The sequence below is a fragment of the Phyllopteryx taeniolatus genome, chromosome 23 (genome assembly GCF_024500385.1).
Source record: "Phyllopteryx taeniolatus isolate TA_2022b chromosome 23, UOR_Ptae_1.2, whole genome shotgun sequence".
Lineage (NCBI taxonomy): Eukaryota > Metazoa > Chordata > Actinopteri > Syngnathiformes > Syngnathidae > Phyllopteryx > Phyllopteryx taeniolatus.
Genome location: NC_084524.1, coordinates 407,585 through 434,542, shown reverse-complemented (window position 1 = coordinate 434,542; position 26,958 = coordinate 407,585). Strand labels below are relative to the sequence as shown.

Below are 26,958 nucleotides of genomic sequence, written 5' to 3'. Positions count from 1 at the left end.
ACCAAACACGTGGTTTTCCACTTCCGCGTTTGCCTGCGTCGAGTCGACCGGAACACTTGCAGGTAATCAAAACTTGAATGTTATTTGATTCTTCACATTTACATATCATACGTTTGTGAGTGAAGTATATTAGCCTGATTAAAAAAAAAAAGTCAGTGCTTTCATATCAAGCCAGTGAAATGTACCTTCTTGACTGCTATTTCAGCCCAAAGTATCTTCACGTAAATGCGAATGTCCTGCGTGACAGAACAAAAGGAGGCTTCGTTGTCTTGCCGAAGTCATTTGTCCCGTTCTGTTAGCGGTCCTTGAATGCACCTCGTGCACAGTCAAGCGAAAGTTTGGTTTTCTCGCGTAGTCTACGTTGTCGTTCCAATTTACTTACCTTAGAGTGGAATTGTTATTCAACTACGCGGTTATTTTTTGGGAAAAAAACAACTTATTTTCTTATTTGTCAAGTTGAAATCCACCAATCAGAAAATTCTGCAGAGAGGGTTTGCATTTTGGCCGTTAACATTGGCTTTTTAAGCAATAAATGATGAACACTTTGGCCTACTGCGCAGCTTTGGGCTGTTATGGCGGTGCTCGGCGAGCGAAGTAGTTTTTGAGGTGATACTTTGTGTAAAAAGGTTGAGAACAGCTTTTGTAGACGCACGGAGTTGATGCTTTATGATCCTCTCCGTTTCAAGTGCTTTGCCGCCGTCTTGTGGCTTCTATATATACTATGACAAATCCCTCAATTATTTGCGGCAGGGCTCGGTCCCGATCCCCTGCGAATTGCGGGGATCCGCCCGCTGTATTACATCCGAGGCGCTCAACTGCCAATTTGGACTTGCCTGTCAAAACCCACGCAAAGCAGCGGTGCAAATGTCGAACGGCGATTTAGCGGGTTTCACTGTCCGGAGGAGAGAGAGTGAGTATATTGGTAGAAGGGTGATGAGGATGGCGCTGACAGGCAAGCGAGCGAGAGGAAGAGCGACGAGAAGGTTGACGGAAGACATGAGGGCAGTCGGTGTTTGGCAGGAGGATGCAGCAGATGCGTAGGCTCGCGTGGAAAAGGATGACGCGCTGTGGCCGCCCCGAACGGGACAAGCCCAAAGGGAAAGAAGAAGACCGTATGCTATTTTCTTTCTGTCAACACGTGTCACTATGAACAGCCATGAACAGCGAAAACTTCACACTGAGCGAGAAGATGGTGCCGGCGTCGTACGTCCGACAGGCGAGTGAAGCTCGCCGCGGCCACGAGCAGCTCATCAGGCGTCTGCTGGAGCAGGTGAAGCCGACGTTCTTCGGGGAGCGAGCCGAGCCGAGCCGAGCCGTCCCGTCCCGGCTCGGCTCGGCTCACGCCTTCCGTCCGCAGGGGAAGTGTCCGGCGGAAGGGTGGAGCGAGGCCACCGTCGAGCTCTTCTTGAACGAGCTGGCCGTCATGGACAGCAACAACTTCCTGGGCAACTGCGGCATGGGCGAGCGGGAAGGCCGCGTGGCGTCCGACATTGTGGCCAGGCGACATTACAGGTCCGTCCCGCCGTTGGCTTCCGCTCGACGACGTTACGCCCCTCGCACAAATGACTCCAGAATGCTGGAGCCTCGAGACATCAATGTCATTTGTTTCAAATCATCTTTGCCCCTCCAAATGAATGGAAAAAATCCAAATACAAATTGTTATGGGCGAAAATTAGACCGCTATAGTATTGAACTTTATAAAAACATAGATTAACAATATATAAAGAAATAGAATGCCAAGAATTATTCAGATTTGTTGTAACAGTGTATTTCAGCGTAACGATAACAATGGTGGACGCGAACTCCAGGAAGAATGGCGATCGCGTCAGCCAAAGTTAAAGGACATGCAAACGAATGAAAAGAAATGCAGACACAAACAAAGAATCATCGACGACGATTCTGTGATATTTCGCAGAGGATAAAGAATATATGCCTGTGAGTTTTGGGAAATGATTTGTCTAAAATCAAGGTGTTTAAAACTGCAAGCATACTGATTCTAACAGAGAGCCTGTAAATGGCGCTTTCCGCGACGTGTTGGCGTGAAGCGAAACGGACTCCGGTAATGCGCAGCTATTTAGTTACTCGAAATCAACAATGTGCAATTTTTGGGCCGTAAACGTGAGCTGGGCGTGGCAATAAACGGTTTGGACGATTGGTCGCGATTTGCCAAAGTTGTGCTTGTTGCCAAGTGGTTTTTGTTTTTTTTGTGAACCCGCAGGTTGATCCACGGGATCGGTCGCTCGGGCGACATCGCGGCCGTGCAGCCGAAAGCCGCCGGGTCCAGTCTGCTCAACAAGCTGACCAACTCGCTTGCGCTGGACGTTCTCAAGATGGCAGGCGAGTGACATTCCGTGAAATTGGTTTGCAGCGGCTTCAGTTAATGATGAAAATCCGAACTTTTGGACCCTGACTTATTATGCATTGGCTTTTCCATATTAACCTTTAACCCTATTATACAGTGACGTACATCAGTCACCTTTTGAACTCCCAAAATACGCGAAGGGTATAGATCACTTTTTACTCTTCAGTCATTTTTTGGAGGACGACTTTTTACTTGAGCGGCGTTATTGTCAAGTGGCAGTCCGCCGATCGGCTCCGATCGGCTCCGAGCGGACGGCCTCTTTTGCGACTCTTACGTTGAAGCGACATTTTCGACAGGTGCGAGGAGCGCGAAGAGCTGCTTTGTGGTTCCCATGGCGACCGGCATGAGCCTGACGCTGTGCTTCCTGACCCTGCGCCAGCGGCGGCCCGATGCCCGCTACGTCATCTGGCCGCGCATCGACCAGAAGTCGTGCTTCAAAGCCATGGTCACGGCAGGTGACGTCGGGCGGCGGGGGCGGGGGGGGCTCGCGCGCCGACGCTCGATCTCAGCGCGTGCGTGTGGCCCGCAGGCTTCGTCCCCGTCGTGGTGGAGAACGTGCTGGAGGGCGACGAGCTGCGGACGGACGTGGAGGCGGCCGAGCGCCAAATCTGCCGGCTGGGAGCCGAGAACGTCCTGTGCGTCCATTCCACGACGTCCTGCTTCGCGCCGCGAGTGCCCGACAGGTTTGCCGCCTTTCGCGTTGCCGAAGAGAGAGAGAGAGAAAAGAAAGCCTTCGTTGTCGTCGCGGGGCGCAAATACAAAAGTCAATCGTGTTTTGCACGTGTAGCTTTCTATGGTACGTTGTGGTGTCGATGTCGACAGGCTGGAGGAGCTGGCCGTCCTGTGCGCCAAATACGACCTCCCGCACATCGTCAACAACGCGTACGGCGTGCAGTCGTCCAAGTGCATGCACCTCATCCAGGAAGTTCGTACCACGTCGGGACACAGCGGGAGGGAGTGCCGCGTGCGTGTTCATCAAAATCTTTCGCTTTTGCTTCTTTTGGCCAGGGGGCCCGTGTCGGACGCGTGGACGCCTTCGTCCAGAGCTTGGATAAGAACTTCCTGGTTCCGGTCGGGGGCGCCATCATCGCCGGCTTTGACGAAGCCTTCGTCGAGGAGATTAGCAAGACGTATCCAGGTGCGGTGCGGTGCGGTGCGGTCCGCTCATTTTTACACCTACGACTCGCTGTGCGTTTCGAGCGACGAGCTTTTTCGATATCTGGGGACTGCTTGGAAAAGGAAGCGGGAGCGTCACGGCGGTATCGACTCGTGGGTTGTTCTGTCAAGTTTTGGAAACGTTTTTTTTTGTCCAGGTCGAGCGTCTGCGTCGCCTTCCCTCGACCTCCTCGTCACCCTCCTCACGCTTGGCGCCGGCGGCTACAAGAAGCTCCTGTCGGACAGGAAGGTGAGATTGGCCACGCCCCGCGGAAGACAAAAAAACCACGATGAGGTTTCTGCTCGTGAGCTCTGAATCTGCGAACGTGATCGTGAAGAGGAAATTCGGCTTACTGATGCCGCCTCTTGCCTAAATAACGAGGCGAACCGTCGTTTGAGACCAGAGGTTCCCTTTTTCAAAGGGCTGCTCATGATGGTACTGCTGTTTGTGTGCGCCCCTCCTCGCAGGAGATGTTCGCGCTCCTGACCGAGGAACTGAAGAAGCTGGCTTGCGCGCACGGCGAGCGATTGCTTCACACCCCGCACAACCCCATTTCACTTGGTAAGCGCACCTCCCCCATCCGCGCTCCCCTTTCTTGTCAGATGGAAACTTTTGTTTTTGTGCCCTCGCCGCGGCAGCCATGTCGCTCGACGGGCTCGGGGCCCGCTGCGGCGAGGCGGTGACTCGGCTCGGCGCCATGCTGTTCACTCGCCAAGTTTCGGGAGCCAGGTACGTACGAGGAAGCTCCGTTTATCGCTTCCGCACTTACCCGCAGCCGGGGGAAAAAATGGCATGTAGGAGGACCGTGTGGAGGGGGAAAAATAAAATCCCCAAATCATATCAAGCAAACAGTTTGTCACTTCCACTTGAAGTTTACTGGGAAGCTGACACATAATACAAGCGACAAGTGTATATTTCAACAGCAAACGCATATAAAGTGGTGCGTTGACTCGGGAGTTTTTCAAGCCGCCATTTGGCCAACTTTTTTGTCTTGCGATTCGAGACACCGGTGCGCTTCAGACCCCCACCTCTAGGGGGCGCCGCCATCATTTCACATTGGCTTTGCTGCAGTGCAAGGACAATACCAGTTGGTGGCAGTAATGGGCACCACAGCAGAAGAACACCAGGAAGGACAAAACATTAGGTACAGTCATAGATTTTCATAGATTATATTTCTGATTTAAAAAAAAAAAATGAACTTGGGTTCACGCCGGATGACTTTTTCTTTATTTCAATTGAGAGATAATTCCAGCATAGTTGTGGCGAATTGAGCTGTTTTAATGAACGCTAACGCACGATGCGAAACGTCATTGACGGGCGAAAGGCAATTAGCATAGCTGCCGTTAACGATCACACTGTCCCGTCCTCTCCAGTAACACGAGAGGACGTCTTCACGAAGCAGACGAGGTTTTTCTTGCGGTAAGCCGAAGAATTTCTGTCAGTTGAGGCGTCTTTGCTGCTGCCACTTATAGATGGAGGGCGAACCGAAGCGGTCGCAAAAGTTTGAATAAACGACAGAAAATCGGATGTGGATTGCTCGCTTGGATGGCAAATTCCAGATGTGATCATCGGCGTCTGACTGTTTGCAGGGTGGTGCCGCTGGACAAGGAGCAGACCGTCGGCGGGCACGCGTTTCGCGGGTTCATGTCGCACTCCGACTCCTACCCGTGCCCCTACCTCAACGCGGCGGCCGCCGTGGGCGTCACCCGCGAGGACGTGGCGCTGTGCGTCAAACGGCTGGACAAGTGCCTCAAGACGCTGCGGAAGGAGGCGAATGCGGTTGAAAGTCGCTCGCCGGCGCCGTGCCCACTTCCACATTCAGAAAGTTCCGAAATCCAGAAATCTGCAAATTGAACTCCCTTTATATTCCTCGGCAGCAAAAGCACGGCCAAATGATTGCTCGCGACCGTCGTCCGTAGACGGGAGAGTCGCAAGCAGAACTAAGGTCCCCTCCGATAACAATACGCAATAGTAATCCTTCTCTCGGTGAGACGACCGCTATAGCGTTCCTGCTCCATAATGGTTGTAATAATAAGGGTCCAAGAATAGAGCCTTGCTGAACCTACGGCTGTCGTGCTTTGTTTCCACGCCGCTTGCTTGGACATAGCGAATAAGAGATGAAACAAATGTAATGTCAAAACGTCCGTTTGACCACTTGTGATCGCAAAGGAGGAGTGGCTTGACCTTTTCGTACATAAGATTGAACCCACCACAGCCACTGCAAGTCAAGAACCAATTGGAGATAAACATTTTCTCACCATCGACTTTTTCTTTTTTTTTTTTTTTTTACTCTTTTGAATGTCCTGCTGTAAGGTATATTTCTATGCTGCTGCTTACACCACACACACACACACACACACTAGCTTGCGTTTGTAAAACGTGACCACACAATGTTCTGCACACACACACGTGCGCTGCAGGCGTACGGATGACATTCAGGCTGAGAAGAGCCAAGAACGGGTTCGATGAGGAGACGGACCGTTACCCGAAACGAGGATTCACCCGGCTTCCGGATCTCGCGAGAGAAGGAAGAGAGTCCAGCGCTCTTGTCTTCCTAAACTGGCGTTTAAATACTTCCAACAGGTTCAGTGTATGGGGAGTGTTCTTTGCAAACAAGATCAAAGAACCGGGAAGAATGAATTGCATCGGGTCTTTTTCCTGACGAGGCCGGCTGGGCAACTCGCTTGGAATTCCTTGCAGCGTCTCACTTTGGGAAATGCGCATTTCGCTCGTCATTTTATGTGCACAGTCGGACGCAGCCTCCTGTCATGCTGCAGTGCGGTTGTTGTTGGGTTCGTGAAGGCAAAATGTGACTTGACCTCGATAAAACATTTTCCAGTGGAGGAAAACTAAAAGGGCTGCCTATTTCTGCGGGTGCGGTGCTGCTGGACTTTTTGGAGGGGGCGGGGGTTTGGTTTTGAGCTACTAATGAGAGCGCACGGCGGCGGGGAGGGGGCTGCCGTGCCGTGCCGTGCCGCTGATTCGCTGCCGTCCGCTGCTACGTCGCGTGGTGCAGGGCGGCAACGCGCGTTCCGGTCCGTCGAGCACGCGAGCCCGCCCGCCCGCCAGCCAGCGATGATGCCGACGCGAACGTTTCGGGCTCTGCTTTGCGTGTTCCTGTGCAGCGGCGCGGCCAAGAGGCCTGCCCGCTGCCCTTCGACATGCAGCTGCTCCAAGGAGTCGGTCGTTTGCGTCGGCTCCTCTTTTGTGCCCAGGATGAGCCCCGGCGACATCATTTCTCTGTAAGTCCTCGCCCGCCAGCCCGCAGTCGCTTTTTGACGCAGTCCCGACCAATGCGCGCTGCTCAATCCAACGCGGAATTATTGGAGCGAGCGCATTGCCTGCTTTTGTTGTTGTTGTTCCACGCTGAATTGTGTTGTTTGACGTGTGTTTGCAGGAGCATCGTCAATGGCACTTTCTCAGAGGTCAAAGAGGCCATGTTTACGCACATGCCCTCCCTCCAGCTGCTGTAAGAAGAGCTGCCCTTACCAAAAACAAGTGTTGAGTGCCGATTGTTTTGTCGCTCGCGTATGGAAAGCACAGGCTGATTTATCGCGTGTTTCAAGCCTTTCAAAGGCTCCGACACCTCGGCGAGTCTCTCGAAATCGTGATCGACTCGAGAGCCGGGAGTGTGTGACCACGCGGCGTCCAATTCAGCCTCTCACGTCTTTTTGGTGTTCTTTCTTTCTGTCCGTCCGTCCCGTCCCGTCCCCCCCTCCCCCTCCCCTCATACAGGCTTTTGAATTCCAATTCCCTCACCACCATAAGGGACGACGCATTCTCTGGCCTCCCGCATCTCGAATACCTGTAAGTGCTTCGTCGGCAAAAATGACACACGGATGTAACTTCGGAGCACGAACCGGCATCGACTTCGTCGCCGGCCGTTTCGGAGCAGTCGGACTCGGCTTTCAATGTGCCGTGAAAGTAGAAGCGCAGAACCTACCAGAAGAAAGAGCGGCCTCTTCTTGCACCCGAAAATCCGTTTTTCTAGCTTTTCTGTTCATTCCAATTCAGCGTGAGAACGTGCGTTGTTTTGAGCCCAAAACGCTGCTTTCCGAGCACAAAGTGGAGAAAAGTTTTTTTACATGGCATTCGCCAACTGCGTTATCTTGACTCAAAACGGCGACACCCGTTCGACTAAATCCTGCCACACATACTCTGGTTACTGGTTATAGCACACACACACACGCACACTCCGTTCAAACGTCAGGTGCCAAACGTCGTCCGACTTCGAACGCGTCGGCGTTTGTCTCCCTCGTGATCGAGATTCGGCGCCTCGTCTCTACTTTCTGCCGAGAAGCTGCGCCGAAGGCTATCTTCGGGGATCGGCTAATTATTCCCGTGCCGGTTGAGACCCTCTTCCGCGAAAAAAAACCAAATACATGCAGTATGTCCTTGGCAGCGAATGAGTGAACACACCAACGTGGTTTTGATCGAATGTCCGTAAGAGAGGCGCGTCGTCATCCGTTTTGAGAATCGACGGCTCGGCGAGGCCCGTTTGACCGCAGACCGACCGTGTTATCGCTCTCGGACAGGTTCGTCGAGAACAACAGGATCGAGAGCGTATCCAAATTCGCCTTCAGAGGACTCCGGGACCTCACCCACTTGTACGTTCCTCGCTTTCGATTTGGCTACGCTTTCTTTGTTTGCCAAAGGAGCTGACCGCTGTGAAGGTTTGACGGATGCGCGTGTTTGGTTGTCGGCCGCAGGTCCCTGGCGGACAACAAGATCGAGGCCCTGCCTCGAGACCTCTTCGACGAGCTGGACTCTCTGATCGAGCTGTGCGTTTGCCGGCGTGCGCGTATTTTGTGGCGTCGGCGTGAAGCGATCGGCCTTTGTGACGTCGCTTGGTCTCCGTCGTCCGCAGGGACCTGCGAGGCAACGCCTTCCAGTGCGACTGCCGAGCCAAGTGGCTGATGACGTGGCTGAGGGGCACCAACGCCACCGTGACCGACGTGCCGTGCGCCGGACCGGAGCACGTCCGGGACGAGCGCCTCAACGACATGAGCTTGGAAAACGACTGCGTCTCGACCGGTGAGGACGAGCGCGTGACCCGCGCCGCGCCGCGTCGCTCCGAATGACGCAAAGTCAAAGACGTGGTGCTCGCCGGAGACGAGAGCCGATTCCGAAATGTGTCCGTGTGTCGGCTTCAGCAAGTGGAACTGACCGACCCGTCGGAGGACGGGAAAACGCTGACGAATTCGGAAGGTGGCGGGTCAAAGAAACGGCGCCCTCGTCGATCTAGTTTACGTTCCGAGGGCACGGAGAGGCTCAAATCTGATTGGGCAGAAGAAAAGAAATCCCAAAAAGATCCACTTTAGATTGCAACGTGCTCCGTCGTGGAAACGGTGCAGCCGATAGACGCCAGCGAATAAGTTGAAAGCGGATCCAATTTCATGGAGCAAATGTAGCGGAACCCCGGTTCTCAAACGTAACGGGAACAGAAACGTTAGCGACCCCGCTCATGAAAATGAATCCGTTTCGGTCTTCTATCGGTGTTGAGAATAGCAGCGCGATGGAGAAAGAAGTGAAAACAATATACTATGAAGAAATAGCACATCGGGTTTACAGCCTCGCCAATCGGAAGCGGTCGGTGCAAGCGTGACTCAGCATTGACGGTGAGATTTCCCTTTGGCAGATTTCGTCCTTCATCAGACCGTGGCCACGGAGTCCCTGTCCGTCGACACGTTCGGCTACAAGGACGACGTGTTCGTGGCCGTCGCCGCTCCCGGCGCCGAGAGCTGTATGGTCCTCCAGTGGGACCACATCGAAATGAACTTCAGGACTTACGATAACATCACAGGTACAGTTTTCTTCCAAATAATGACCGGACCGAGTAGAACCGCCGTGACTGCGGGGCGCTCGGCGTCGTAGAAAACCAACGCACCCGACATTCGCCGTACGCATGCGACTGAGAACATTGATCGAGAGGGCGAGTGAGGTAATATACATTGTGTGGGAAAAAAACAGGCGTCAGTTTAAAAAAACAAAACAAAAAAAAAACAAGTAGGGTGCTCTGCTGCAGAAACGATCTCCAATGCTTCAAAATAGAAAGTCAAACCACAAATGTGGAAGAAAATGGAAGCCCGCCATTCTAGCGGATGGAAAAATAAGACTCCGCCCGCCAATGATCGGCTCCAGGCTAATGAGAGACGGTCTGAAGTTACCTCCGCACACCGACGCCCGCGTGGAGCGAATCTCTCGACAGGAAGTCCCTCCGTTAAGGTAAAAGACGTGTCGACTGACCTCAAGAGAACCGGAGAAAGCTTTTGCGGACTGATGAGCGTCAGCTAGTTCTTTGCGTCCAACCGTGAATTTTTGGGCCGCTCGCGGTGATCTGGAAATGGTTCTCCTAGTTCTCAACAAACACCAGTAGCAACTTTGACAAACTCATTCGAGTGTGCGGTGGCCAGACCTTCATCCCGTAGGAAACGTACAAATGAGGCGTTGCGGAATGTTGACAAATCGTCCTGCGACCAAAGAAGTTGCAACGCAGACGCGAAGCCGTTCTCAGTAACGGCGCTCGCGCGACTGAATATTAGCTGAGCGATTCACCGGGATGCTAAACCCTCAACCTGAAGATTCGTCCGTCTATACTGGGAATATACATTCTTCTCGATTGTCTGAAAAGGACTCGGGCAGTGATCCCAACGCATGAAAATCCCAAAGTACGTTTCCAAACACGCTGCCATTATTTTGAACACAACCTCAGCGACCCACGGTGGACTTTTCGACCGCATCCGGTCTAGTTTCCCCGTCTCTCTCTCTCTCTCTCACAGGTCAGTCCATCGTGGGATGCAAGTCGGCGGTGATCGACGACCAGGTGTTCGTCATCGTGGCTCAGCTCTTCGGCGGCTCGCGCATCTACAAGTTCGACGAGGACCAAAGCACGTTCGGCAAATTCCAGGACATCGAGGTGTCCAAGATCTCCAAGCCCAACGACATCGAGGTGTTCCAGATCGGCTCCGACCGCTTCTTCGTCATCGCCGACAGCTCCAAAGCGGGCCTGTCCACTCTCTACAAGTGGAACGACAACGGCTTTTATTCCTACCAGTCCCTTCACGAGTGGTACCGCGACACGGACGCCGAGTTCTTGGACTTGGACGGGAAAGCGCATTTGGTCTTGTCGAGCCGCTCGCAGGTTCCCGTCATCTACCAGTGGAGCCGGAGCACCCGTAAGTTCGCGCTCCAGGGCGAGATCCCCGACACGGAGGACGCGGTGGCCGTCAAGCACTTCCGCGTCGAGGAGGAGCTCTACCTAGCCGTGACGCGCTACATCGGAGACTCCAAAGTTCTGCGCTGGGGCGGCAAACGGTTCTCGGAGATCCAGGCGCTACCTTCGCGCGGCGCCATGATCCTCCAGCCGTTCTCCTTCAAAGAGCGCCGCTACCTGGCCCTGGGAAGCGACTACACCTTCTCGCAGATCCTCCTGTGGGACGAGCGGCAGAGCGTGTTTGAGCGCTTCAAGGAGGTCTACATCCAGGCGCCGCGATCCTTCACCGCCGTGTCCACGGACCGCCGGGACTTCGTCTTCACGTCCGGCTTCAAGGGGAACACGCACGTCTGGGAGCACGTCACGGTCGACTTGAGCTCGTGAGCCTTCTGCGAACCACGCGCGGCGGGTTCACGTCAGGGTTGCGAAGGGCTGGAAAATGTACGCGTGCGTGCGTGCGTGTCGGGTCCATTTCCACGGGAAGTTAAGCTGGCCAATTTTGGAAAAGTATCGTAGTCAAACGGAAATAGGAACTTTTTTTCTCCTAAGCAGACATTCATGCAAAATAATACTATGGCATTTAATCGGAAGTATATTGACTTTGAAGTATTTGATGGAACAATCCATCCTTTTATTGAAGAGCAAAAACAGGAATTTGGAGTTCAGTATTATGCACCCCCCCCCCCCCTTTCCAAAAAGGTCAATGAGAAGAGCCCCTCCCCCGTCAGAAAAGCTGAAATCAAACATTTCAATGAAAAAGTGTTTCACGGAAGTTCAATACGCGTTCAATGTTTCAAACTTTGAAGCAGTCACAAGATTGGATCCAAATGTTTCACGCCAAAACTGGCTCGTACTTCGCAAGCGGACTGTGCTGAATTTCCCCCAAACCCCAAACAAAGCAGCGACTTGAATTCTTAAGATTCTCTGCGTAGCTCGAGGGGCAGCCCGCTTTGAGAATCGGCGGCGCGGCGCGGCCCGAATGCAATCGATATTCAGCTCGACTTGAAAGAAAGCTTCCCGTTTTAGTTGTGAATGCTCAAATTGATGTTGTGCACGTTTCCTATTACTACGAGCCAAACTTCCATTTTGTAAATTCCCGCTTTATCGTCATGAATTATTAGCAGCGTCACCTTTGCTTCTCGTGCGCGGGGAACGTCTCGAAGCGCAAACGTGGGATTGAAGACGCGTCATCCGCGTCGACACTGAAGCCGGGAGACGTCGCTCGTCGTCGTGTCACTTCAACGCGTTGCCATCTTTGTGCCCCCCAAAACTCGAGGACTGAAGCGTGCGTCTCAACAGCTTTGTGCGGCGATGTCGTCATGTTGCAGCCGCTCGCCACAGCGTGAAAGCAAATCTTCGCCGTGAATGATGATGATGATGATGATGATGATATCCAAGCGGCACGGATCGTCCGAGCTTTCCCGATGTCGACGTCCCAATAAAAGCGCATCGACTATTACTCCTCGCTGTGTTCGGGTTCAGAGGGGTCACGTGACATTTGACCCGGCCCAATAGCTATTTTGCGACTTGGCCCGAAACTATGATATATGTACTATGAGGGAGCACAGTGGTGAGCTCGTGGCTTCCCTTTTCCAAAAACACTCGAAGTTGAACAACTGCTTGCTGTTTTTGATGCGCTTCAAACCCATGCGTTCACGCACGCACGCATCCTTAGATTCCGCACAGAGTCACGCACACGCACACGCACACACCGAAACGTGAGAAGAAGAAGAAGAAGAATCTTTTATTGTCATGAACATGCATGCATGCACGCACACGAAATTTGTTCTCTGCATTGAACCCATCACAGTGAACACATACACATGTTAGTGGAACACACTGGAACAGCTGAAGCACCCGGGGAGCATTTCGGGGTAGGGGTTTTGAACCTAGGTCCCCCACGGTGGCAGGCGATGATCTTAACCATTGGGCCACGGCCGATGGAACGAAACGGAAGCCGTCTAAAAGTCAGACAATCTTTTGGTGTCGATGGCGAGTTTGTTGGCCTTAAGTGAGCTCGAACGGTCACGCTTTAAAAAACGGCCATGTATAGAAAGGCGTTCAAAGGAAAGAAAAAAAAAAAAAAAAAGGTCTCATGGACCATGTGACACAATCTAACATAGAAAGGCGTTCAAAGGAAAGAAAAAAAAGAAAGACTCATGGACCATGTGACCCAATGTAACATCCAATTTTAATCAGGGAAATGTCCCTCGATGATATTGTAGAGTGATCCCATAAATAAACGGTAAAGAAGGAACCAATGTGTGCATCCTGATCAATCCGTGACGGCTCTTTGCGGTGTGTGACGTGGCCAGCGGGGGGCAGTATAATACAGCCGTGCAAACACAAACCAGGAAGGAAGCAGAGGATGAAGAATATATGGCGGTGAGTATTGTTATATTGTTATATTGTTGTCTGTCTACATGTGTTGATGCAACGCTTGTTTTCAGAAATGTGCTGCTTATTTCAATGTTGGACATTTTGTCTTCTGGCCGCCGGGATGCAAAAACGAGCTGAGAACGCACTCGGCGGTGGGTGGGAAACTCCTGCCCGCGACTCGAGTCTCTTGCCAGTCCTCGGCAGAGGTTCCGAATGTCGACGCGACGCTGACCGGCGCTCAGTCGGTGGCGTCGGCCGCGTTGACGTTGCCGTCCAGCTGGTGTCTGAAGGACATCCTGGCTTTGGAGGAAAAGTAGATTCGGGGGCCCCGACTCGGGCCGTCGCCGGAGGCCGGGCGGGCCGCTTTGCGCTCCTCTTGGGACGACGACGACGACGACGGCGAGCGAGCCGAGTTGAACCGGGTTTTTGTGGGTCGCGTCTCAGCTGCCGCTGAGGGGGAGCCTTTGCTTTTGCAGCGTCTGCAGAAGGGGAAACACTGCAGCGTCCGGACGCCCATGCTGCAACCACAAAGGCAGGTAAACGAGTCGTCGTAAATCAACATTCCGACATCTTTCAGACGGACTCGCACGACGTGGGACGTCGTCGTCCTTCGTTTGATTTCTCGCTTCGATTCCCTCGCAGAATCCAAGTATCTATTTCGCTGACGACCTTTTGAACCCGAGTGGGAAAGTCTCCGTGGACTCGTTTCCGTTCGCCCAGCCGTTCCCGTCTTGGGGCAATAGAAGAAGACGACGACGACGACGACGATCGTTGGGTTTCGGTCGCCGAAATGGAAGCGAGGAATTGTGTGCTTTTTTTCATCAATCTAAAGTTATTGTGGCTTGATTCGCAAGCAGGCGCTCGCTGTTCACGTGCCAAAGTGCACGCGATGGAATCTCGATTGGCTCGTTGCTCGCAAGGAGCGGGCGGGCCTCGATTGGGATCAACGTGTACTTGAATTAGGACAGAAGCGCTCCAAACGAGTTTTGGATTTGATTCATTTTTGCAGACTTTAGCTTCTAGGTCGTCTGACGTCAAGCTTAGAAGCGTGCCGCCGCTTCTTCACATGATCGCCTGAGGTCACGTTCAGAAACCGGCGAGGGCCAAGTGCGTGGCGCGTTCCCCCACGTGGACGGGACTTGAATTCGAAGCGGATCGGCACGTTAGTGAGTTCGCCAAATGCGGGCGCGGGGAACGGCCGGCGGTCGCCGCATCTGGCTCTGCTCGACGGGTTAGGACGGGTGTCAACGACAAATTGGGAGACAATCGGAGTTGCTCACTGGGAACTGCTGAATCATCAGTTAGCGACGGATTTTGCAGAGTCGATTCTTTTGCCGCCGTCTCCTGCAAGACAATTTGTGGGACACATTTGGACACGGAGAAACTAACGGGCCTGTTTTTAGCGAACGTTGGGGGTCCGCGGGCCCACGCCGTGCCTCGTGCGCAACATGCTGCGTCTGCTGACCGTGCTGGGGGGAGAATTCCTTTTCATCTAATGCTGTTGGGACAAGCGGGTCAGGGGGAATGATTGCGACACGCGACGCTTAATCATTTGTCCGTTTGTCCGATGCCCACAGACTCTCTTTTGATCGGTGCAAACGAGCCTCTCCTTCTCGCAGGCGAATGAGAAAAACAAGACGGGGGAGGCCGGCTCGTTCGCTTCCCGCGAGGGCGCCGGCGACCCGTCCGACGGCCGGCGATGCGCGCGCGCGTCAACGTGCAAACGGTAAGCTGAGCGCCGCCAGGTATGGAGTCGAATGTCGCGAGCGTGGGGTCAACTTTGACTCTTTGCACACGTATGACTTGATCTGACACATACAGAATGTCAATCATTTCCAATAAACGAAAGAAGAGCATCTCGAACCTTATTGCATTCTGCGAACAAACCCAAAGAACCCACCTGACTCCGAGCGGACTGCCGAAGTAGTTCAATGAGGCGCTGGCGCCGTTCTCTGCGCTCTCGGAAGGGAACTTGAAATAGGGAATCCCGCATCGTGGGACACGCCTGCCTTCTCTCTCTCCCTCCCTCCCTCCCTCGTTCTTCGCTCCTCTCCGCCCCGCAAGCGTTTGCCTTCGTCGCCTCGTCGCGTATTTAGGCGCACTCTCAAAGAAGCGGTCCCATGCCTTTCTCAAGCAATCGGAGCGCTGTCGTTGCGCACAAAACTACGAGCAAGTCTTTTGACTCTTTCCCAAACAAAATGACGTCTGAAGGGCGAGAACAAGTTTACAAAGCTTCCTAGTTGACATTGTTGACCGTGCGCGATTCCTGACAAACGCCGTCTTCTCGTAGCCTTCGGGGCCACCGTGCCGTGAAACGCGCGTGCGTGAAGCTAAGCGCTTCGGGGAGGACTCGCGTTTGCCGTTGCTCGAAAAGCAGTTCTTTGGCTGACGTCGGCTCCGAGGCGGCCGACGTGCGTTCGGCGACTCGGTCGTCCACGTCCCGCGGGCCGGTGCGGCGACTTTGACGTCATGTCGGAAAGCGGACGGCAAAGGAGAGGTCGCAAACGCGCGCGAAGGGGCGTCGCGGGGGCAACGTCGAAGACGAACGCCAATGACTGAAGCTTCCGTTTATCTCCCCGTGTGGCTCCGATGTCGGTCACACTTTGTAGCAAGCAGACGAAATCTCTCGGCGGACTGACTTGCTGTGTGGTTTCGGGCCTGGCAAATTTCATTTGGGCTTTTCCAAAGGTTCCGGCGGCGTCACAGGCGGTGACGCTGACGGCGATTGCTCGGCGACAGCTGAGAACGTCCTTCATTTATTTGGCCTAAGACGAATGACAAGAAGGAAAGGAAGCGATTTCAAGAGGCCCGAGTATCACGTTGTCAAATAGTACGGCATATTCAGGTAATAGTGGTCATTGATAGCGCTATGCTAGCTAATGTAAAGCAGAAAAACAAACAAACAGTGGCATTAGATGGCTTGTGCACGTCCCAAATAGTTTTTGTTTGTGTTCCCTTCAGGATTGAGCGCTTCCTGTCTTGACCAAACTGAAGATAACACATTGACCGCATGCTTTCCAATGTTGGTTAATAAGTGAGGCAGGCGGGTAAACGTGCAACCGTCTGGATGAAAATGTAACAAGCGAAGCGCACGTAGGCCGATCCCCGCTCGCGGGCCGTCGAGCGGCCTCAGCGACCCGTGACGTCATTCTAGTACGTTCCGCGGCACGCTCCCGCGCCGGCGAGTACGTCGCTCGGCCTCCCTGCCGTATGTTTACGCTTGAAGGTCGGCTCGCGATTGCCGCGTGGCAACAAAAGCCTCGAGGCTTCGATTAACCCGCACCGCCTGGTCGGCGACGTCAACCTTTGACCCCGTCCGCGCAACAGCGATCCGACGACGTGCGGAACGAGCCGGATCGTGTCCGGCCGCCGGCTCGCAGTGATTCCTCACGTTTGACTGTCGGACACACCTTTAATGGACAAACTGGGATTTGCAGTTTTGACAGTCATGACTTCCGGCGCTTGACAAATGTAGCAAAAGGACAAGGCGGCATCCGGCATCGTGTGGAATTTTGCTCAGCGATGACGGACCGAAAAGTCCGTTGACCTTTGACGGCCAAATTGCAGCTCACTGAATTGGCTTTTGTTAAGACCCTGAGGAGCTTTTGTAGCAATTCAATCAATTGGGCCTCTATCTATGGAAAACGTACGACTCGTGTTCGCGAGGAGAATTTCCGCTTTGCATTAGCAACGCTGCGGCGTGACTTTTCCGCCGGCTGCTCCTCTAATACGTTTGTCAAGCGCGCAGTCTTGAATTGATAAAGGATCACGCCCGAGTGTGTTTCGTTCGATATGAAGAGCTGGGCGTGTACTCGAAGTAGCTTTAGGTACGGTAAAAGACGGGCGGTGAAGGAAAAGCCGGTCCGGTCAGCGCGGGAGAATTCCACTGGATCCCGGCAGCCCGGTTCACAAGCCACTTTCGTCCTGCGACGGAGAAGAAGGGTTAGCTCGCGCGCGAAAAGCCGCCGGCCGTCGGGCGGGACGCCGCCGACCTCCTCGCCGTCTCGACAGTCCCCGCAGATGCAGCCCAAGCAGCCGTTGAGCACCTGGACGCCGCACAGCACCGTCTGCAGCGCGCCCGCCGACAGCAGGACGGAGAAGAGAACCACGTGCCACATCACCGCATTGCGGGGGTACTCGCACGCGTCCCACAAGGTCCGGTTCGCCAGGTAGCTCTCGCCGCCCCTGACGGAAGCGGTCCACTTCTACGTTAGGTTTTGCCGTTGCCGCGGCGCCGGGGAAAGACTCACGTTCCGAGCTCCTCGAAGGGGTACTTCCAGACGTCTCCCGCCACGCGACACTTGGGTCCGACGGCCAGCCCGGCCGAGGCCACGCCGGCGCAGTAGACGGCGCCCGCCAGGCCGAAAGCCGACGAGAGCGCCGACCTCAGCATCTGGCGGCCAGACGAACACGGGTGTGATTGTCCGCTTGCCGCCCCTCCCCCGCGTTTGCCCTCGTTATCTCAAGGCGCTCACCCGGCAACGGTTGCCGCAGCAACCCTTTCCGCAGCAACCCTTGCCCCCGGCCCTGATAGCGGAGCAGCTCGGGCACAGCATCTGAAAATACGGAGGCGAAAGAAAAGTCATCTCCGCTTCTAAAGCTGAAAAAGGCCGGAGCGCCGTTTGACACCAGACAAAAGTTGGCGTCACGAGCATGTTTGGAGAATCGGCGGCCCTGCGAACCGAACCGGTTCAAGTAAGGCCCTGCGGACCCGATCGCCGAGTTACTCACAAAGAGGCCTCCTCCGAGCAGACCCCCCATCAGCCACACCTGCAGCGAGATCTGATCGTTTTCCAGACTTTGGCCGTCGGGGAAGAAGAGCAGCAGGTTGGCGGTCATGCAGACGAAGGCCGACGGCAGCAGGATCAGGCCCACCGCGCGGGCGCACTTTCCCGTACGACACATCCCGACTTCCTTTCGACGACTTCCAGCGGCGAGCCAAACGCCGCGAAGCGGAAGCGGAGAGGGGAACAAAGGCCGCGGGGGGAGGACGTGCGCTTCCGTTGGCCACTTGTGATAGGCTGCGCAGAAACATCGATTAGCTTCCAGTAGCCAATAAACCCGAGCCGTCACTCCAGATGAGCGCACGGATTTCATTCTCCGGCTTCGTCTTATTTCTGCGCCGACTGTCGACGGTTGACCGCCGAGGGCGAGGGGCCGAAGGGCAAAGGCTCGCTCGTGTTTGCGGGACCGCGTGTCCGCGGCATCATTGGATACCAGACTTGACTCTTCCAAAACGAGTTTCTATTGTAAAAGTGAGGAAAAACAGACTCGATCGATTCCGCCCTTCAGGAAAATACACCAAAAGCGATCCAGGACTTCAAGTTCCAAACTTTATAGATTCCCTATGGTACGCAACCTCAGGAAGAGATGAGATAAGATTTCGTCATCCCTCACGGTTTCAGCAGCAATAGCGACGACAGGAACTAAATCGGTCCTGGCTCGAATTACGACACGTGACCCCCCCCCAACGATGTCTTTGATCCATTTTTGGCAGCACGCTCCCAATGTTCCTCATCAGCTTTTCCGTGGCTTCCAGACGACGCGGGGCTCGGCGCGCGTGTTTGTTGGGCCCCTGCCCCGCCTCCTCCGCAAAACGCTTCCCGCAAGACCACTTGTGTATTTTGTACAGAACGGTATTTGTTTAGGGGAGCTTGGACTATGAACCTTCGCCATTACTACATATTACCAAATATATATATATATATATATATATTTTTTTTTTTTTTTTTTGGGGGGGGGGGGGGGGCTAAAATAGGGTTAGCGACGCCACTGCTAAGAAGTATTTTTCATATAATTGTAAGCCACTGTAAGATTATAACCCGTTTGAACATGAACACCCCGAAATATAGGTCATTAGGAGATGAAATGTAAGTGTGTTGTTACTGTACTTGAAAAGTAAATGTACTGAACTGGATTGAAGGAGAATCGTTGAAAGGGGCTGCATGCATAGCGACAAGCTTCGTTGTTTCAATGTGGTAAACTTCATTTGGATTTGATGCAGTGATTCTGATGCTTGCCGCTAGAGGGAGCCCTCGGCCCCCTCGGAATACTCTTACGACATTGGTGCATGATGACGTACGGCCCAGGTGGTGGGATTTCGGTTCGCTCGGAAGGGGAGAAACTCCACAAATAAAAGCTGTGAGAAAGCAAAAGCACATGATTGTTTATGATTTGACATATGCACACATCGATCTACTTGTACGTCGTCTTCAACCAAGCTGAAGCATTGCATTCCGAAAATTCAATCGTGCCCCACAAAATGGCAAACTTTGAACAAGAAGAAGGGTGTGCATTTTGTTGGATAAGCATGCTCAAGGAATGCTGCTTTTGCATTGATGAGTCGGTCCCCTTTTTTCATTGGCTGGCAGGGGAAAAGGCGCAATGGGAAGAGCACCTGATTTCAAGCCACATGAGGGAAATGAAATTGCGGGAGCATCCGGGAGGCTTCGTTTGCGTTCCAAAGCTTTGCTTTCTTTTGTTGCGAGAAAAGTCCCGTGCCACTCATTTGCGCGTTCGCGTCTTTGCGCGTCCCCGTGCCGTGACGTGACGAGCGAGCCGAGACGGTGCTCGCCCGCTTCTTCCTCCGCGGCCGGCCATGGGCTTCTACGGGACCTTGAAGCTCGTCTTCTACAAGGTGAGCGGGCGAGCGGCCATTTGAAAAGAACCGAGGCGCGTGCACGGCGACGAGAACAACAAGAATCGTGACGATCGCGATCCGGAATGACGACGATGAATCGCGCACGAAACGAAGGGGGTCGAATTGTGACGTGCTGACCACAGCTGCTCTCGCTCCATCGCCGCCATTCCTGCCCGCATTCTCCCACAAGTTTGTCGTCGACGCGCGCGCGCGCGCGCACACACACACACACACACACGATGCATCTCGAAAGGTGGAGCACTGCATATCCGGTGGTGCCTTGAAATACCAGTTTAAGCCTCTTTGTGTTGATGGAAAGATTCCAGACAATTCCCTACTCCCGACTCCTACAAAGGAGGAACTTTCTAGGTCCTCCTACGTAGTCCGTGATGTAAAAAGCCCAATATAGTGAGCGGCGTTTGCTAAAGTGGCGCGTTCCTCCCTTCAGGTGAAGAGGAAGCTGGCTCACGGTCCCGAGGGTCGGCCCTTCTCCTCAGGAAAGAAGCGGTGCAGAGGCGACGCTTACTTCAGGTAGGCTGGGACGTTGCGGCCCTCCGGGGGCTAACGGCTGTTGGCTAACACGGCCGTCTGTCTGTCTGTCTGTCTGTGTGCCTCCCCGCAGTCCTTCCGGCGTGGTTCAGACCGCGCCCACCACATTCGGGGACCTCCGGCTGGCCAATGGGCGTTCGGCTCAGCGGCGGCGCGTGACCTCGGGCCCGCCCCCTCGCGGCCTCCGAGACTGGCTCGTCACCTTTCAGGCACTGCGCCGCTTATCGCTTGTCGTCACGGTCGAGCTGAAGTGTTGTGCCGTTCCTATTTGTTGATGAGTGCGCCAGGGCAACGCCAACGTTAGCATTTTGGTTCGTAGCATGAGCGCTAGGGTGTGAGTTCGCCCATGTCAAATGGATGAAGAACAAACTAAACCCGTGTTTTAGTAGGTTCAGGAAATCTCAGGGCGCACCACCAAACCAAAAAAGTATCAATGATGAAATAATGATCTCGTCTCAGTTCAATGACAAATGGATTCATCGCGCGTTCCTCCCTCCATCTGGCGGAACAGCGTTTAGTTGTTCTGCCTGTCACGAGACGTCGCTAGCATCGATAGATGAGCAAAGACACGTTATTTGTAGTCAATCCGCTTTGTGCGGAAGGCCACGCGACATGACCCGGAAAACGGGTTAGCCGGCTTCCTGTGTATGCCGCGCTCACGAGCGAGACTTCGGTTTGATGCCGTCATTGTTTCAAGGCAAACTTGTGTTTTCTTTATGGCTGGTGTCAAAAGTCAAATGCATGTATATCATTTAGTCACACAAATATTGTCATCTTGCTTCAAAAAAGATATCGTAGACGTTTCAAGCTGATGCAGTTGCTTCGTCACGAACCCTTCGCCGTAACCGGGAGGAAGCCCTTCGACCCGTTTTGCCGAATGCGGAAGCGGCTTGCGCGGATCTTTTCCGTAACACTGAAATGGAAAAAAGAAAGGGACGTGGATACACACTCCCATCGAGTGGAAGAGCATTCAATTGTTGCGCCTGTCACTATACGTCACTGGTACCGGTGGATGACCAAAGATCCATTATTATTTGTAGAAAAATGCTCATTTTGGGAGCTATGAAGTGAAAGCGGGTCTTTTCCCGCGGCCGGGCGGCACAATTGCCGATGTGTCGCCGTGGCCCGGTGGGGAATCGCGAAGCCGACGATTGCGTCTTGCGCGCAGGCGTGGAGCGGGCCCGAGAGGCTGCTGGCGCTGGACCAGTTGATTGACAGGTGCCAAACGGGCCAGGTCAGGCACGTGATGCAGGTCATCGAGCCGCACTTCCAGAGGGACTTCATTTCCCTCCTGCCAAAAGAGGTCGGAGCGCCCGCCGCACGCAGCCGCCGTCCCGCGTTGGGCACACATACCGTGACACGTGTGTGCGTCTGCGTCCCCGTCCCCGTCCTCAGCTGGCTCTGTATGTGCTGAACTTCCTGGCTCCCAGAGACCTGCTGCAGGCCGCCCAGACCTGCAGGTACTGGAGGATCCTGGCCGAGGACAACCTGCTGTGGAGGGAGAAGTGCCGTGAGGAAGGTAAGCCGAAGACCAGGTGTTCCGACTCGTCACCGTGACGCAAATCACTAAAGACGGTTAGGACGGGGCCTTTTACAGGGCAAAGTCCTCTCTTATTCCAACAGCTGTTAGGATGGAATATTTTCCACTTGAACAGCACTCAGTCTCCTCCCAAGTGGAAAAGATTCCAACCTCACAAGAGCACGAGTGCGCTTTAGTCAGAAAGAGCTGCATTTCAAGATTTTGTTGCGATAGACGCAAATTCAATATTTATCGTGTAAAGCTGTAGCTGTAAACACATGGAAACATCCGAAAGATCCATATGTGAGCTCGGTGCTGAGCGAACTGAATATCTGATACATATTAGGCGGGGTTAGCATTGATACTCACCCGATTAACATCGACATCCGTCGTTTTCAGTTTTTTTTCCGCCCCCCCCAAATATATCGGTGTTTGTGTGAATGGCTGAACGAGAGGCGTGGACTTTTTCAAAAGTTCACGTCATTGACTTGCGATGCCGAGTTCCATCTGCCGGACACACTTCTGTATCGCGCTTCAAGGCGGTGTCCGTTGTTAATAACGCCTATTGTCGATAACATTTCCCGTTCGTAGGCGTGTCCGAGTGCTCGTCGCCTCGCCGCAGGACGTGCGTCAGGTCCGGCGTGGCGCCCACCGCGTGGAAGTCGACGTACATACGACAACAGCGCATCGAGAACAACTGGAGGAACGGGGACGCACGCCAGGCTAAGGTACACACACACACACACACACACACACACACACGCACACATAAACATGGACTGTGTGTGTGTGTGTGTGTGTGTGTGTGTGTGTGCGCGCGCATGCACGTGCAGGTGCAGGTGCTGAAAGGTCACGACGACCATGTGATCACGTGTCTCCAGTTCAGCGGTGACCTGATTGTCAGCGGCTCTGATGACAACACGCTCAAAGTGTGGTCGGCCATCACTGGCAAGGTGTGTGTGCGTACGTGCGTGCGTGCACATGCACGCCAAAGCGTAGTTTTGGTTTCCGTTTTCGGGCCATTACGACATACAGTATAAATGTATAGTCAGCGCGTCCTATTTTTACATACTGCTGGCATCGAGCCGCAATGTCCAAATTTGGTGGGTGTAATATTTTGTAACAAATCGCTACGATTGATCAGTCCCCGCGTGGGTGTGTCATTTTTCCCCAATTATTGACCAATACAAAGTGTTTGACGATGCAATGTTAATGGCTCAACGTGCACGTCCTAAAAAGTGACGCTTTTGGAGATGCGAGTAGTCCGCCCGACGCCAGCGCTTTGCAGTGCCCGAACTTTATTTGGGCTTCATCCGAGGCACTCGAAGCGGCGCCAGGCGTGTGCCGACTCTCATCTCACACACGTTTGAATGTGATCGGCAGAGGTGGGAAGTAACGGGTTACATTGACTCAAATAGTATTTGACTTTTTACTTTCACTTGAGTATTTATGTTAGGAAACGGTACCTTGACTCCGTTCCAATGATGTGCATGCGTCTCACTGCTTTTATTGATCAATTATTGCTGATCAATGTTTTTCTGTGCGCGGTTTGTTTAAACTACGACTTCGACTTCCGCATCGGGCGCCGTTTGCTCCCATCCGACGTAAGCGCATACGATGTCTTCTCTTGGACATCGCGAGCATCGATATAAACACCAGAAACACCGGCGCGGCTAATCGACGTGCCCACGTGCCGGTCGTGTCGGGAAGGTCGCCGTTCCCACAGAAGGCAACGGCACGCGACTGTTTACATTTCAGACGACCAAAAACAACAGCTTTGGTGCATTGTAGTATTTGTCTGGAACTGTCTGTCCAACCGTGGATATTGCAGCCCACTTCTAAGTTGAGAAAACAACCTTGCGCTAAGTTGCAGATGTTTTGCATATTAGCCCACGTTATCCCGATTTTATGTTCATAAAAACACGCATCTTTCAGGGTACGTGCTCATCTCGCTCACACACATTTCTTCTTTTGTATATTATTTGACGTTCATGCTCTGATTGGGAACAAAAAATACATCAGAAGTTACTCACCGTGTACTTGAGTAGATTTGTCACTGACTACTTTCTTACGCTGAAGTCATTTTGGGGAGGCTTACTTTTTACTCGAGTCATGTTACTTTCAAGTAACATGACTCTGACTTGGGGATAATATTTGGCGACTCCACCCACTTGTGGTGATTGGTTAATTGTGAACACATCTCCAATTCGAAGACGGTGTGCACAATTGTGCGACCACACTGAGACCCCCACGCGTGATTTGTGACGCCTGCGTTTCCCGTCGTGTTGTTAGTGTGTGCGCACGCTGACGGGCCACACGGGCGGCGTGTGGTGCAGTCAGATGGCGGTCGCCACGGTGATCAGCGGCTCCACCGACCGGACGCTGCGGGTGTGGAACGCCGACAGCGGCGAATGCGTCCACACGCTGCACGGACACACGTCCACTGTGCGCTGCGTGCATCTCCACGGCAACCGGTAAGAACGCTGTCACGGAGTCGTACTTTACTCCGGTATTTACAGTACTTTTAGTGTGACTTTTTTGCCCTTTACTCCTTACATTAGTAATGAATTAGTAGCGCGTGTGGGAGGGGGGGCACTGTACTTCGTGAGTCCTTTTTCTTGGTACTCTGTCCGCCACCGACTTTCAGGGTGGTGTCGGGCTCCCGGGACACGACCCTGCGCGTGTGGGACGTTTCCAGCGGTCGCTGCGAGCACGTGCTGACGGGTCACGTGGCGGCGGTGCGCTGCGTCCAGTACGACGGCCGCCGCGTGGTGTCGGGGGGCTACGACTACATGGTGAAGGTGTGGGACCCCCGAACGGAGGCCTGTCTGCACACTCTGCGGGGGCACACCAACCGAGTGTATTCGCTACAGGTACGCGCGCACAGTCGAGATTCAATGTCATAAGACGGGTTTAGGTGGAGGCTTGTATTTGGATGACAAGGCCAAACCGAATGAAAATGCTCCCCATCAACACCTCCGTCGGCGTGAACAGGCCGAATCCAAGTGGAATTTCATTCGGATTCACGGGGGTGAAATATTCCTTCTGCTGCGCTCTGTCTTGACGTGAACGCGCGCAGATGGATATACTGTACTTTTTATTGACAAGTCAAAACTCATCAGCGCCTCATCAGTACGGCGCTAATGTTGGATGTTCTTGGCAGAGGATAAAGAATATATGAACGTCTCTCTACGTCAAATATCATACGATTGAGTTGTGACGCAACATTGGGTACGGACAGTGCAATACAGGGTTACGATACGGTCTAAACTGTCCGTGAGTCGCATCTCCGAGACTGGGAAAAGCCGTTACAGACAGACGTGTGCTTTGGGCAGTTTGACGGCGTTTTCGTGGTGAGCGGCTCGCTGGACACGTCCATCCGAGTGTGGGACGCCGAAACAGGTGGGACGTTTGACAGGGGGGAGGGGGAGGGGGAGGGGCGGGGACCGCAGCCGTGTGATTTGCCGTGGCCGTGTCTTCCCGCAGGCGGCTGCGTCCACACGCTGACGGGCCACCAGTCGCTGACCAGCGGGATGGAGCTGCGGGACCGCATCCTCGTGTCCGGGAACGCCGACTCCACCGTCCGGGTCTGGGACATCCGGACGGGCCGCTGTCTGCGCACCCTGCAAGGTGAGGCGAGGCGTCCGCGCCGGCTAACGAGAGCCGACGGCCGCTGACGGCTCGCCGTCCGTCGCCACCAGGTCCCAACAAGCACCGGTCGGCGGTGACGTGCCTGCAGTTCTGCCGAGGTCTGGTTCTGTCCGGCTCGGACGACGGCACGGTCAAACTGTGGGACCTCCGGACGGGCGACTGGCTGCGCGACGTGGTGGCGCTGCAGAGCTGCGGATCCGGTGAGCGCCCTTTCTGCACGTGTTGGCGTTGTTGTTGTTGTTGTTGACGGCAGCGATTCACAAACTTGCCAGCTGAACAACAAACAGACAAACTAAACCAATTAACTTTGGGACAATTCAAAGCGCTGATCTGATTGTGACGTATCACGAGAACAATAAGACATCCCCCAAATTTAATTTTGGATGATTAACAACAGGCATATAGGAAGAAAGTCACATTTTTGAAAAACAAAATGTCTTTTTATTTTTTTATATATATACAGCTCTATTTTTGTAATCTTACAAGAATGTTGAGGTGTTGAAATTCACTTGTTAAAATAGGACTCTTTGCTTGTTAAACTTTGACATGAAAAGCATGTCTAAAAATGACTTTTTATCCCAACAAAATACATCACTCTTGTCAAGATGACTTTTTTTTTTTTGTTTCCCAAAATCAAGCACCTTTTTCATGACGATGGCATTTCGGGGGGTACTCTCGCGGTGGTTATGTTTAATTGGCGTGAGGATTATGAGGGGGACAAACGTCTCCCTGGATCCCGTGGAGTTTGAGACCCTCTGCTCTTTGTGTGCAAGACATGACATAAAAGGGATTGAAGATTGTCCCCACTAAGCAATGGAGTAAATCATTACAGGTGGCGTGGTGTGGCGAATCAAGGCCTCGGACACCAGGCTGGTTTGCGCCGCCGGCAGCAGGATCGGCACCGAGGAGACCAAACTGCTGGTGCTGGACTTCGACCCGGACGAGCGGGGACCGACCGAGTCGGACAAAGGTGACGTCACGGAGGATTTTGTTTTCTAAAAATGGATCGCTTGCCAAGCGAAGGTGAACCGAGATTTGAGGCGCCACAAGATGACGACTTACTGCTGCTAGAAACGAGGAACTCCGACTCGCTCGCCGTCCCCGCCGCACGCTTCGCTGTGATCTTGTCCCTCCTCGGGTCCCGTCCGATCGGTCGGTGACTCGATCGAGCCTCTTGTTAACTTTTTGTGACGCGGCCGCAAGGTTTTTGCTGTCGCGGATTGTCGCGTTGACTCGCTGCAATTGGCTGTGAAGTACGAATGGCAAAGATGATTCGCAAATCAAAGTGTTTTCACCGGATAGATCGTGACTAGGAACCCGGCCGGCCCTGCCGGATCCGAAGCTGAACGCGTACGACTGTGTAAATACAAGGAAAGGGGGGACATACTCTGCTTTTGCTAAACAAACGCTGTAACTGTGAAGATGATGTCAATAAAAGAGGATTTGAGAAAGATGCCGAGCGCACGGTCGTCGCAACGGGAACGGCCGC

General features: G+C 53.5%; 5 protein-coding genes across 10 annotated transcripts; 3 read left to right on the top strand and 2 right to left on the bottom strand.

Moving 5' to 3' along the window:
- sepsecs (Sep (O-phosphoserine) tRNA:Sec (selenocysteine) tRNA synthase) lies at positions 1-5,782 on the top strand. 2 transcript variants are annotated; one of them, XM_061763816.1, is made up of 12 exons: positions 1-62; positions 1,155-1,270; positions 1,358-1,512; positions 2,219-2,337; positions 2,659-2,817; positions 2,892-3,045; positions 3,185-3,287; positions 3,371-3,500; positions 3,676-3,767; positions 3,986-4,079; positions 4,157-4,247; positions 5,108-5,782. In XM_061763816.1, exons 2-12 carry the CDS (start codon positions 1,157-1,159, stop codon positions 5,370-5,372), a joined length of 1,476 nt encoding a protein of 491 aa, XP_061619800.1. In that variant the 5' UTR covers positions 1-62; positions 1,155-1,156; the 3' UTR covers positions 5,373-5,782. The 2 variants fall into 2 exon arrangements, with proteins under 2 accessions (XP_061619800.1, XP_061619799.1); XM_061763815.1 differs by lacking the exon at positions 4,157-4,247.
- Positions 5,783-5,934: 152 nt separating this feature from the next.
- On the top strand, positions 5,935-12,988 carry LOC133472660 (leucine-rich repeat LGI family member 2-like). 3 transcript variants are annotated; one of them, XM_061763808.1, is made up of 8 exons: positions 5,935-6,745; positions 6,880-6,987; positions 7,254-7,325; positions 8,054-8,125; positions 8,228-8,299; positions 8,386-8,552; positions 9,157-9,321; positions 10,298-12,988. In XM_061763808.1, the coding sequence occupies exons 1-8, from the start codon at positions 6,447-6,449 to the stop codon at positions 11,113-11,115; spliced, it is 1,773 nt and encodes a 590-aa protein (XP_061619792.1). In that variant the 5' UTR covers positions 5,935-6,446; the 3' UTR covers positions 11,116-12,988. The 3 variants fall into 3 exon arrangements, with proteins under 3 accessions (XP_061619792.1, XP_061619790.1, XP_061619791.1); XM_061763806.1 differs by having other exon boundaries at positions 5,935-6,760; positions 6,916-6,987; XM_061763807.1 differs by lacking the exon at positions 6,880-6,987 and having other exon boundaries at positions 5,935-6,760.
- On the bottom strand, positions 12,904-14,073 carry LOC133472681 (uncharacterized protein C17orf114-like). The gene has a single exon (XM_061763851.1). It carries the CDS (start codon positions 13,670-13,672, stop codon positions 13,349-13,351), a length of 324 nt encoding a protein of 107 aa, XP_061619835.1. The 5' UTR covers positions 13,673-14,073; the 3' UTR covers positions 12,904-13,348.
- A 9-nt stretch (positions 14,074-14,082) lies between these two features.
- LOC133472661 (F-box/WD repeat-containing protein 7-like) lies at positions 14,083-26,923 on the top strand. 3 transcript variants are annotated; one of them, XM_061763810.1, is made up of 13 exons: positions 14,083-14,836; positions 20,199-20,281; positions 20,373-20,508; positions 21,468-21,602; positions 21,695-21,818; positions 22,410-22,546; positions 22,652-22,771; positions 24,111-24,292; positions 24,466-24,691; positions 25,154-25,220; positions 25,305-25,448; positions 25,520-25,669; positions 26,302-26,923. In XM_061763810.1, exons 1-13 carry the CDS (start codon positions 14,810-14,812, stop codon positions 26,466-26,468), a joined length of 1,698 nt encoding a protein of 565 aa, XP_061619794.1. In that variant the 5' UTR covers positions 14,083-14,809; the 3' UTR covers positions 26,469-26,923. The 3 variants fall into 3 exon arrangements, with proteins under 3 accessions (XP_061619794.1, XP_061619793.1, XP_061619795.1); XM_061763809.1 differs by lacking the exon at positions 14,083-14,836 and adding an exon at positions 19,387-19,747; XM_061763811.1 differs by lacking the exons at positions 14,083-14,836; positions 24,466-24,691; positions 25,154-25,220 and adding an exon at positions 19,390-19,747.
- tm4sf5 (transmembrane 4 L six family member 5) lies at positions 16,503-18,666 on the bottom strand. Its single transcript, XM_061763840.1, has 5 exons — positions 17,842-18,666; positions 17,586-17,666; positions 17,361-17,503; positions 17,103-17,295; positions 16,503-17,034 (listed from the first exon to the last, which is right to left on the bottom strand). The coding sequence occupies exons 1-5, from the start codon at positions 18,205-18,207 to the stop codon at positions 17,017-17,019; spliced, it is 801 nt and encodes a 266-aa protein (XP_061619824.1). The 5' UTR covers positions 18,208-18,666; the 3' UTR covers positions 16,503-17,016.
- Positions 26,924-26,958: the final 35 nt, after the last annotated feature.

What these genes read in the sequence shown, in the direction of transcription:
- LOC133472681 (XM_061763851.1), bottom strand. Translation starts at nt 13,672, where the DNA reads ATGTTGATTTACGACGACTCGTTTACCTGCCTTTGTGGTTGCAGCATG.
- tm4sf5 (XM_061763840.1), bottom strand. Translation starts at nt 18,207, where the DNA reads ATGAAATCCGTGCGCTCATCTGGAGTGACGGCTCGGGTTTATTGGCTA. An exon ending in TGCTCGGAGGAGGCCTCTTT is followed by an intron (nt 17,667 to 17,841) that starts GTGAGTAACTCG and finishes CCGTATTTTCAG; the next exon opens with ATGCTGTGCCCGAGCTGCTC. An exon ending in CCCTTCGAGGAGCTCGGAAC is followed by an intron (nt 17,296 to 17,360) that starts GTGAGTCTTTCC and finishes CGCTTCCGTCAG; the next exon opens with GGGCGGCGAGAGCTACCTGG.
- LOC133472660 (XM_061763808.1), top strand. Translation starts at nt 6,447, where the DNA reads ATGAGAGCGCACGGCGGCGGGGAGGGGGCTGCCGTGCCGTGCCGTGCC. An exon ending in ATGCCCTCCCTCCAGCTGCT is followed by an intron (nt 6,988 to 7,253) that starts GTAAGAAGAGCT and finishes CCCCTCATACAG; the next exon opens with GCTTTTGAATTCCAATTCCC. An exon ending in AAACGACTGCGTCTCGACCG is followed by an intron (nt 8,553 to 9,156) that starts GTGAGGACGAGC and finishes TCCCTTTGGCAG; the next exon opens with ATTTCGTCCTTCATCAGACC.
- sepsecs (XM_061763815.1), top strand. Translation starts at nt 1,157, where the DNA reads ATGAACAGCGAAAACTTCACACTGAGCGAGAAGATGGTGCCGGCGTCG. An exon ending in GCATGCACCTCATCCAGGAA is followed by an intron (nt 3,288 to 3,370) that starts GTTCGTACCACG and finishes TCTTTTGGCCAG; the next exon opens with GGGGCCCGTGTCGGACGCGT. An exon ending in GATTAGCAAGACGTATCCAG is followed by an intron (nt 3,501 to 3,675) that starts GTGCGGTGCGGT and finishes TTTTTTGTCCAG; the next exon opens with GTCGAGCGTCTGCGTCGCCT.
- LOC133472661 (XM_061763809.1), top strand. Translation starts at nt 19,709, where the DNA reads ATGGGCTTCTACGGGACCTTGAAGCTCGTCTTCTACAAG. An exon ending in TGAAGCTCGTCTTCTACAAG is followed by an intron (nt 19,748 to 20,198) that starts GTGAGCGGGCGA and finishes TCCTCCCTTCAG; the next exon opens with GTGAAGAGGAAGCTGGCTCA. An exon ending in GGGACGCACGCCAGGCTAAG is followed by an intron (nt 22,547 to 22,651) that starts GTACACACACAC and finishes ATGCACGTGCAG; the next exon opens with GTGCAGGTGCTGAAAGGTCA.